Here is an 11,670-nt window from a genome sequence, read left to right as displayed (position 1 = left end):
CTCATTCTCGATGTCTTTCATCTTAATTTATCTGTAACACATCTATATTTATGGAGAAATTGCAATAAGATCAATACGACTCTGCCAGCTTACTGTGGCCTGTAAGTGAGATTATTGTTGAAGTCATCATTGTGTTATTTGGGAAAGACCAACATTATCTAAACCCCACAGATACACAGCTGTCATTTCCGGCTATGAGACAGTCAAGATCTTACAAACCACACCTTTAAAATCAAGCTAGGACCATCATGTGTTTAAAAAAGTCCATAGATTGTTTAATACAACATACCATATTCTCAACAATTCAACATCAACAAAATTTTGTTAATTAAAAAAAAAAAAATCTGCATATTACCTTTATTGCACAGAACAATTTGAATGTATTTTCCATAGATTTCTTTTTTAGTACATTTTTTTTGTGTAAAAAGTTGGCTTGGACTACATGGTCAACATAGTCCAGGGTCAAAATTAAAAAAAAGGAATAACAGAAACAAAGAACAGAATCCCGGGATCGCTCGGGACCAAAAAAGGCTAGGTACAGTAGCCACACTTTGAACGAAGAGAGCATTCATAATCAGCAAGAGGGAGAACCATGAGCAATATCCTGTTTTTTTTTTTTCCTTTATGCAAAACGGATTACACCAAAGCTGCATCAGATTGCTCCATGGGTGAAACCATCTGTGTCACTCCACCCATCTGCATATTCTGTCCATACTTCCAGCCCATTACTGTCGCTGTCTGTAATGTCATCCATCATAAATAACTTAGCCTTTATCCTCACACACGTTTGCAAGGCCCAGCTGTCCACAGTGTGTACTTGAGAAGGTAAGGCTGTAACCTCAGATTTTATATGCAGGGCCAACTTGGAGCATAATGCGCAGTTCTTTTTCCCCTGACAAACATTGCACATTTCTGGGGAATAGCAAACCTGTAAATGATCCTGGAAGGTAATATTTCCATGGCTTTAATGGGGGGGAGCATCGGCATAAATAAATCTTTGACTTCATAAAACAATCAAGAAAAATAACCAACAATGAAAGAAATATTCTACAGCTTCAGGAGCACATTGTATCCAAAAACATGAGCACCACAACTTTTATTCCTCACAATCATGTTGAGCACAAAATAATACCATTACATAATAGTTTTTGAAATGCAATTTAAAATGTCAGGGATAAGCCTTGATAGTATCAAGGTGCCAATATCAACCAATTCTGTTTGATCGCCGAACCGAAAGATAGATGCTGCATCTATTGTGGGTACAGATATCAACGACATGTCACATTTCCTTCTGTATCATGCCCTCAATGCATGTGTGAGCACAATCTGGTTACATCTGAAAATTAGGGATGAGTGACACTGATACTGATACAGATACTGGGCTAAAGAGGTGCTATCAGACCACTGCCCAATGCTAAAATCCTATACTGAGAGCCACATTTAACAACAGCATTTTCTGCTAGTTTTCAACATTAAATATCGTTATATTTATTGTTCTAAAAATGCAGTTATTCTTGTGCACTGTTTGGCTGATTTTTTTTTACAGTGCAGTGCTTAGAATTGGCATCAATAGTAAGACTTTCACTGGTACTGATGTGTTTTCAGACTACTTATTTTTGTGCATCATTCAGTTTCACATAACGACAATGTAAACCGCTTTACAGTACCGTTCTTTGCACTTTCTTGGTCCATCCCTAACAGTTTTGTGTTTCCTATAGTATAATTGTGCCATACTATGTTGCGAATTTCTACTAATAGCTGGGGCCTACTTTCTCAACATTTTTGATCAGGTACTGTGATACAAATATACATTTGATGGATTACAGAACAATCATCACTGCAGGGAATAAATAAAATGACCATATGTAGCACATAGCATTCACGAACGTAACACTGGTGTATTGTAATGATGATGTGCTTGAAATGCATCAACGTTGTATAAATGTGCTCATCAACCCACACAAATCTCATTCATAACTTGACATCTAAACTTGGAAACAAAAAAACAAACACTAAATGAAAAATACAGACAAAAAACAGCGATGGCCAAAATCTGATCTGCCCCTCTCATTCTGGCTGTTTGCAGTGTTTTTCTTTTCTGGTATATTTTTCCCGGTATAAATCCACAGGAATATGAACTGCTTATGACAAATCTGACTTTCAATTAATGCCCCCGCAGGCCTTGTAGAAACCACCGATGCACTGTAGCACTGGGTGTGTTTTCATTCCCTCTCACTTGTGAAAAGTCAGGAACTGCCCTCCTCGCTAGTACTTCAGTCAGGAAAAAACATATTACTCTATGTTAACAGACCAGGATCCACAGGTTTGTAAGAGAGGAAAGACAATGTCTTCTTTTCCATGTGTCTTATTTTTGAGTTCAAAATTAATAAATTCCACAGCTCCATTAAATCATTTTCATGTTAAACTTGCGAGGAGCATCCACCGTGCTGCTGCTCATGCCAGCGTCCGATTTCCGTGGCACATACTCGATCTCAATGTTGTGCTTCGTGTTGCCTTTACCTCTGCTCCAAAGGAAGAGCAGTACCAGGCAAAACAAGACGACACCGAGAAATGAGATGAAACCCATTGTGGTTGCAATGATCAATGTCTTTATATCAAAGGGGAAAGGGACGTTGGCTCTTGTACCGTTAGCACCAGTTTCAGTGGGCTGGTTGGAAATGAAGGCAAAAGTCTTGTTGGGCTGGTGTGGCCAGTCAGGCGAGTAGCTATGAATGTGCAGGTGAGCAAGAGAGGTGTCATTTCCGCCTGCGTTGCTAGCTATACACACATATGTACCATTGTCTTGAATCTGGGCATAGCGCACTTCAAGGGTACCATCTGGCAACACGGACAGCCTTCCAATTGTTTTGGTGGTGATAAACTTTTTCTGCGGGGACAGCCACATTATCACTGGAGCAGGATCTCCATCTGCTTGGCAAGCAAAGTGAACAATGGCTCCCTCATCAACAAATTTCTGCTGGGGTTTGCGATCCCTAATCCTAGACTTGCGGCATGTGAAGTAGTTAGGCTGCAGAACATCCGGGAAATCTTTGAATTCTTTGCCTTGGACAAACTCAGGGGAGGCACAGGTAGGCTGCTGCCTGTTGAAGTTCAGTCTCCAGCGTCGTCGGAAAACCCATAACAGTCGGCAGTCACAGGCCAAGGGATTATCATACAAGGCAAGGGTTTCCAGGTTGCCAACTGAATGGAAAGCAGACTCCTCTAAAGTGCTAAGGGAGTTTCCGGACACATTTAAAATCTTCAGGTAATTCAGACCACGAAAGGAGTAGGGCTCAATCATTGCCAGTCTGCCACCTACCAGGTGAAATTCCTGCAGACGCAGAAGATCGTGGAGCTTATTCCCCTCAATGGTATGGATTGGGTTATATGAAAGATTAAGAAAGCGCAAATAAACCAAATGCCTCAGGGCTACGTACGGAATCGTCGTCAGGTTTGCATTTGCAATGGTCAGGGAGGTGAGATTTAATCCGTACAAGCAATTTGGGGTCATCGTATCCAAATATGGCCAATTGGCTATTTCCAACACTTTCAGCCGATAGAGCCGTTTAAAGGAGTAATCCCGTATGACATTGATATTGAGGTGGCGCAGCCTGAGAGTGATCAAACTGTGGAGGTGGGTAAAAGCCTCTGTTGGCACAGAGGACAAGTTGCACTTCTCAAGACTCAGGTGCTCAAGGCTACTTAGGCCATGAAAAGCTCGGTGGGAGATGAAAACCAGATCGTTATCACCCACCTCTAAAGATCGGAGGTTGTACAAATCCTGGAACATGTAGTCCAACAGGATGACGATCTTGTTCTCACTTATGTCCAGCTGCGTGAGATTGCTCAGGCCTGTGAAGACACCGAGCTGGATCAGCTTAAGCTTGTTGCTACGCAGCCCCAATGTCCGCAAGCCATAAAGGTTGTTGAAAGCTCCAGGTTCAATAGTGGAGATCGTGTTTTCACTGAGCTCCAGGTGTTCGAGGTTGGGGAAGGTGGCAAACTCGTCTGGGTTGATGGTTCTAATGCGGTTCTTGCTGAGGTCCAGCAGTCTTGTTTCTGCAGGAATGCCCTCAGGGACTGTCATGAGCTTCTTGCGGTGGCACATCACAGAGCGCTCTTGAACATTGCACTCACAGCGGGATGGACAGCCTGTGGTGGAGCCAGACAGCACGGTTCCCAGCATCAGGATCAAAATGGGCTGCCAGCAAGCCACCAGGTAGCTGTGCCCAGTCGCTTCCCCGGCTGCCATCTTATCGGTTACCTGGGGAGACACAGAGACAAGGCGAAGCGTTTAGTAGAAATTCACATGAAGGTCACGCTGATGATTTCGACTATCGAACATTTCACAAGGTTCTGTCAGATTCCTTTTGAGATAAACACGAACAATATGAGAAAATTCAATTGAGGCTACATGTCACCAAGCTATGGGCTGATACTCAAATATGCCATTCTCTGCTAAATTCAGCAATTTTACATCATATGTGGTGGAAGATTCAGGACAGCGGTGTGAATTGACAGCAGTATGAATTTGTATTAAAACAGTTTCTTTCAGTCACCGTGTCTGTTTGCTGCCAGATCGTTACTTCAACAATCAGATGTGCTAAAAGGATGCCATTCTCATGTGACACAATTCCTAACAGAACATAGAGTATGAATGCTGCAATATTCATGACACAGAATAAATATGATCTGAGGTGGGTGGTTGCGAGGAGTAACGTATGTGCATGCGTGAGAGTGCTGACACTCGAATTCTGCATCGTTCACTTTTCTGCACAGAGCTTTAAAAGACTATTTTAAATGCAAGTAGTTGCTGTGAATGCACAGCATAATATCAGACCTATTTGTGATACAGAGGAGGAAGCACTGATTTTAGGAAGAAAATCAAAGGCCAGATAATTCTAGTAATCTACATAAATCTTGCACTGCCTCCTCATTGTATCTGCTGTGGAATGCTGAACACCATTTCCACTGCACACCTTGCAACGATCAATCAGTCAAAGCTATTGCCCTGATATAAAGCGAAGAGGCACAGCTTCAAGTGGAATTAACAGCATTTTTCAGACGGTAATCCAATTCATGCTGTGTCACAGACACATATGCTGAGCGCATCTGTGGTTTGTTCTGGTACCATAAAGTCTTTTTCATCCCCACTCTTCTCTTCCTCCTTCCAGCCTGAATTTGCTGTGTGAGTTAAAAAAAAAAAAAAAGAAAACAGTCGGGGGGTTGGTGGAGCAGCAGTAGCAGGAGGATGCAATCAAAGACTGATGGTGGCAAGTGTGATGTATGTGCTGTGGTTGACACTCTGCTCACGCAATCTTTTACGATAAAATATAGACCATACACCACCAGGTAATTGGATACGGAGAGATAAATACAGCGAACAAGTGAAAAAAAACCAAACCATATTTAATTTCTATGTCAGCTGTTAGCACGCATGAAGCCCTTCCACTAACAATGCAATTATCAATTGATTTTATCATTTCAGAGTTTCAAGTTATATGCAAAGAACCATGATGGCACCATTTACATTATGGAGTGACCTGAATACAGGAGCATCCTTCATGTTTTGTTTAGAGACAATGAGTCCGACATATTGGTTGTATGAGGGGTTCATTAGTAAAGGGCAGATGGATGTAAGAACTAATGATTTAGGTTCTGATGAATCATTTCATTGTCACTTAAAGGACATTATTTCTAACATTCCAGCACATGGATTTGGATTGTGGTTCACAGACATGATTAAATGTGCAAGAAAAAAAAAAAGGAACAAAATCCTTCACATCTAATTTGCACTCATCAAGACATGTCCCCGGGGGACTCCTGTCTATGCATGATGGCTGTCACAATACATAGAATTTTGCCAGTGGTGTGCAGTTTCATCTCTTGCTCTAAATTTGTCTTTAAAGTCGATTGCTAACTGGTCACATGATGCTTTTTTCCTCCTTCACATACGGTTTGTGAAGGAGGATAATGCACTCTTTTGTGCTTCAGCACATTTCATGGACCATATTACATGTGACGGATTGAGACTGCAGAGAAAAGGAGGGGAAATCTCAGATATTATGGTTGACACTTAATTATGGGGTGACATGTTACTACCATTGCAGTCACCCCTATTAACTTCTTCCCTGAACCAACAGACAACTGGACATCAGGCCCATCAAAAAAGGGGGCTTTATCGGTCAGATTTACTCAATTTCATTTTATTCCCTCTGAGGTCAAAGTTCAGATTGCGGATTTGATGATACCATCTGTAATGAAGTGATTTTAACACAGGCAGAGTTGATGGCACATCTGAGATCATAGGCCTGCACCAGGGTGTGCTGTGCTCCGTCCTGCCTCCAGCCATACTCAATCATTCTTATTCCTTAACCTACATTGATCAAGTCAGTGCTGAGCGTTGTGAGATGGAGTGGTGTGGGGCTTTGTATGGCATGCTAAGACACCTAAGAAGAAGGAGTGGTCTTATCACAAGCTCAATTCCATCTGTCACCCTCTATCGTGTGGATATTGCATATTGGATATCAGTCAATGAGATGCTATTATGTCCAAGTCTATTAAGACTGACACTGAAACACAATCAGCAAAATTATCATAATCCCTTGTTGGTAAAGCTCCATGACTGCATCTTCAGCAGGTTATGGACCCAAGTCAGGCTTTTTAATGAGTCCTCACACTCATTAAGGGCTGAAATACCCATAAAATCACACTTGGTAACTCATTCATTATACATCTGATTATTTTTCAAGATCCATTAGAAAGAGACAATGTTGCAAAAGCTTTTAGTTATTCCCTCAAAATGTGCGCCCATGTCATGACGAGCTCCCGCATTTATTGCACATGGCTTCAGCAGCAAATATGGAGAGAAATGAGCAAAGACAGAGACACATTAAGATGAAGAATGCCATCCACGGGTAAACATTTGGAGCTCTGTTTTGTTAATGATCTGCTGTTATCGTTCCCTCACAGGCATGTAGACTGAATGCAGTTCTTCATTCCAATCAGCACTCCAGTGAGCTCCCAGAGAATCACATTAATTGAGGTGAAGTGAGAGGGGGCGTGCTTCTCAAAGGAATGAATGTGGTTGAGGAGAAGTGAGACAACGGTGCTCAATAAATGAGGGCCCACCGGTCCAAGACCAGTAATGACTAGATCAATGAATGGTGAGATTAATGCCTTTATGACAGAATCCATTGGGATCCTGAAGATGTTGCTTCATATCAGGAAGTCTCATTATTGGATGTACCGTCCTAATTAAAAGGACAATGAGTACGATTTTTAGTCTCCCTTTGCACAAAACAACTTAGTTGATATCTGTGGTGGTTAATTGGTCAACCTGTTACAATATCTCCAGTTTATTTGAAAGTTTTAATAAGTTCCGAGCTGTCATGTTGCAAATGATGGAACATTTGCAGCAGGAGGGTTTCGTCAGCCGTCTTTATCTGGTTCTTCTCTAAACATCTTCATGTTCTCTTGTGAACAAGGCAATCTGATTATGAAATTGTTTCTTTGTCAGGATCATTTCCGCAGTTTAAGTCTTTGATCCTGTATAAACAAGCTAACTGCGTTACAATAAGCACAACAGCAACAAAAAGATCAAGCCATCATTTCCATTGAGTTCTTGGGGAGAGCACGCGAGCAGAGTAGAAGGATTTTGCACGAAGCGTCCCCTTATCTTCTGCTCCAGTGTCGCTCCTTTATTGTATATTGTATTTATTGCTCAGTCCGCAGGAGGACCTGAGACTGAGAGACTTTTCAATAAATAACCTATGGCCTGACTTTTTTATTAGCTTAATAAGAAAAACTGACCTTAGGTCTGAGTTGAGTTGAGTTGTCTTTTTTTTTTTTTTTTTTTTTTTTAAATGAAACCGGTGAGCGATATTGAGCAAAGCAGCTGTCAGTGCGGCAGCTCACAGGATCTGGTTTTGGGTAATTTTTCTTTTAGAAAGACCAATCTTTTGGATTCACTGTATTTAAACCCTGTGGCTCCATGTACAACATCTTTTATGCCCCCACTTGCAGTAAGTTGTTTTCACTGCTTTCTGTCCACATGGAGCCTTCACATCCAACATGCTATCACTCCAGTAAATCTTGTTCCATGCGTCTGAATGAGGCCATTAAGTTCTCCTCAATTAGCACAATCCAGCATAGGTGGAGGTGGGCATTGTTCAGACTTCACTGTCACCCAAAGCTTTAGTTTACCTGTCAAGAGACATCACTCCTGAGCCTTGTTAAATACCATAGTTAAATACCTGTAAGCTTGTGGGAAATCCCTGAGATGATGCTGACGTTATCTGCAGCACAAAGTGTTAAAAGCCTTTAAAGCCCCTTCCTCTGCAAACTGCTTAGTCAGCTGCCACGCTAATCCTGAATGGGCAGACCCAGCTGCAGAATATTATTTACTGGACTATTTGCATGGCTTTGGTAGCCTATCCGAAACAATTTGCAGTAAGCAGATGCTGCTATCCCAAATCTCCTCCTTAAGTAGATATAACAAATTCATATGGGGCAGTATGCATTTCATCTTCACCAACACTGTGCAGTATTACTATCATTTTTCATAATTTGATAATTAATCTGTTTGTGCATCCTGAGAAACAAACACATTCTACCCAGCTGCTGAGATTATAAATTAAACTGCTTCTTAAAATGCTTATTGGTTCAATTCTTTGCAGTAAGTAGCAGCTTGGAGTGATAACAGCGAACATGTATATTGACAGCCACATTTTGGCTAAATCCATCTTAACCAGGAGTGTCTGACCTTTAGCTCCCCAAGTAAGATCACTTTCACACTGCTATAATGTCGCCTAGCTGAATTTCGAGAAAAAGGTTACCCTCGTGTCATTGAGAAGCTAAGCTGCCTGGTGGGATAGCTGGCTGGAGCCGGGGCTGTGAAATGGCAGGGCTTAAATGTAAGCCGACGCCCGACAGATGGACAGCAAAGCCCTAATCCAGGTGAAGAAGCTGGTTGGTGCAACAAGGTGCAGAATTCCTACAGTGGCCAGCTGTTGTCCTGATGAAACCCTGCCATGAAACCTGTCTACATGTCCCTCCTGAACTTCACCTCCAAAAGGGGTCATTACCATTTCTGTGCAGGTGCTCGGCTCACTGACACAGCTACAAATACTTCTTATGAGAAAAGAGTCACTCGGAAAGCATCAGCAGCTGTTTACCTTCAGCATGCACACATGGAAATGATTAAAATGTTTCCAATATTTAGTCTACCCTCAGTGAAATAAGCACGGTGGATAATATATGATAAACACTTCTCCGTATAGGGCCATGATTGTTTTTCTGCCTCCCGGCGGTGCTCGGGTCTCTATTTTGATTCAAGATTATAATAATGAAACGTTATAATAAGATGCAGTACAATTCAACAGCACCACAAATGGCCTCCAAAGAGACCAAAGCGGAATTAACTCTAAATCTCTCTTGTAAGATTTGTTTTAAAAAGGATAATATATATTTATATATGTATGAAATATGGGCTGTTGCCTCTTTTCTTTGACTGAGTGGTGTGGTTGCTTGTAAAAGTAATCAATTAAATGCACTGTTGTGGTGGTCACAGGTTAAATGGTTTGGCTGTATCTGTTGCATTTTCTAGTTTGATTTGTTTTTTTCAGTATTTCCATGTTTGCAAATATTAATTAAACAAATTGGAGAGAAATCTAATTAGATCAAGTGGGATTTCCCTTCTTTAGTTTTTAAATAAAACAAACAAATTGCTAATAATAATGGCAGAAATTCCATAATTTCCAAATGGGTGACACTGTGCGCTGTGATCAGTCTTTCTGTGGTTGTTAAAAACACTTCACTGCACCCAAGTTCACCCAAGCTCCTAATTTGGGATCATTTTCACAGATGTGGCTTAGTGTTATGTGTGAGAGAGGGAGTGTGTGTCCTCATGTGATGTTCCATCGTTATTAAGCTCATTAGCCTCGTCTCCCCAGCCATGTTCAAAGAATCACCATTAATGTTTCGTTCTTAAGGAGATGTGTTTTCAAAGAGGAACAGCCTCCAGAATGTCAGACTTTTATAAAGAGGATCCAGAATCTTGGAAGGACTCGGATCAGCAGTCATTAATAAGAACCCACGCTCCTTTCACAACATCCAAAAAATAAAAAAAGGAGCCTGCCAATAGTTGTGTTTAGAGGAATAACATCAGATGTCACTTCCTAATCAAAGCCAGAATAGACTGACACTTCGTTCTAACAAATTTGAGTGCTGTGTGTGATCGTGGCAAATGATATTTCATCACCATCTGACTATATTTCCTTTTTTGGAAAGCTATAGAAAGCTATGTGATGCTAACTAGCTCAAAGATAACAGTTTTTCACCTCAGTTTTATACAATCATTATAATATTTCATCTAAAATGCGTGGGTGGTTTGGTCTTTGAGCTTTGAGCAGGTGCACACCTTAACCAATGTCAATGTTATCTAGATTTATCTTGTCAAAAAGAGAAGATTTATTTATTTGTTATATGGATTTATTTAGCTCTAAAAGCAACCTCTTTACTCTCTACTGCTATAAACATGATCAAATTTGTGCCTCTAAAGTGCAACAATGTCACTCTGCCTTGTTCTGACATTGGCTTTGATTCATGCTAAGCTCAGTCATTGCTGTGCACTTATATGTTTATTCAAGCAAATTGGCACCAAACGTCCGAGTATCTGTGCGAGCAACAAGCATTCATCCAATAACAATTCTTCATCTGTTAAAAATGTGATACAGCTGGAAAACGAGCACATCAGTTTATTTCTCTCTGCTATCTTGTTCTTCTGTGCGCGGCTGGAAGTTTCGATGTTGAACTAACAAGGCTGACAATCAACAGCTTGCAGCTCTGCGAGCCTCTGCTTAGGCACAGCGGTGCTTTGAGCTAAATGCTAGCATGCTCGCAACGGCAACGGCAACGGTAAACGCTGTTGTTTAGCAGGTATGCTGTGCACCATGTTCACCCTGCTAAACGTTGCTAATTAGCACTAAAGACAAAGTACAGCTGATTATTGGTTTTGCTGATAATACGTTTTGGACTAATGTAAGTTTTGACCTGATGATGGCGCCAGATGTAGCCATAATATACTGTAGTATAAAAATATATGGCCTGGTAGAATATGAGGAAAAAGACTCCATTAGTCCAAACATACTGGAACTATGCACTTCTGAGTGGCTAAAAACTTGATGTATGTATTAGAGCAGCTGCAGTGCATTTTGAGTGTTTGGGAGCAGAGAGTAACTAAGCAGAACAGCTCGATTGTGAAAGATTGAGCTTCCCCAGAGAGACCTGCTGGAATGGCCGTTTCCTTTTTTTTTTTTTTTTTTTGCTCCCAAGGCTGAACGGAAATGCTCCACGGGCGGGAGGGCTGCTGCACACACACCCAGACACCCACACACACACACACACACAGACAGACGCTGTTCGTTTGTCTGTGTATTGCTTTGTCTCATGAAGCTGTGTCCTCCCACTCTGAGGCCTGATCTTTCGGGCTGGGGACAACTTGCTGACAGAGCCCTCTAGACTTAAGACGATGGTGTCATGGGGGCACGCGGTCACACATGGACTCCTCTCCAAACACCGCAGGAGATGCCAACCTTCAGTGCACCGGAGCACCACTTGCTGCTACACTGGCAAAACTGAAAACATTGCAGCCATGGCAATAAATGGAGG

At 41.5% G+C, this 11,670-nt stretch overlaps 1 protein-coding gene across 2 annotated transcripts in view; it reads right to left on the bottom strand.

Annotated features, from left to right (window-relative positions):
* Positions 1–251: 251 nt before the first annotated feature.
* lingo1a (leucine rich repeat and Ig domain containing 1a) overlaps positions 252–11,670 on the bottom strand; it is a 123,228-nt gene continuing 111,809 nt past the window's right edge. For both annotated transcript variants that reach the window (XM_076732048.1, XM_076732047.1), the window contains one exon: positions 252–4,264. In XM_076732048.1, coding sequence (XP_076588163.1) covers positions 2,405–4,252 — 1,848 coding nt within the window. In that variant the 5' untranslated portion in view covers positions 4,253–4,264 and the 3' untranslated portion in view covers positions 252–2,404. The remainder of the gene's footprint in view (positions 4,265–11,670) is intronic.

Source organism: Chaetodon auriga, chromosome 6 (genome assembly GCF_051107435.1).
Source record: "Chaetodon auriga isolate fChaAug3 chromosome 6, fChaAug3.hap1, whole genome shotgun sequence".
Classification (NCBI taxonomy): domain Eukaryota; kingdom Metazoa; phylum Chordata; class Actinopteri; order Chaetodontiformes; family Chaetodontidae; genus Chaetodon; species Chaetodon auriga.
The sequence above is the reverse complement of the archived record's forward strand: the minus strand, read 5'-3'. Positions and strand labels throughout refer to the sequence as shown.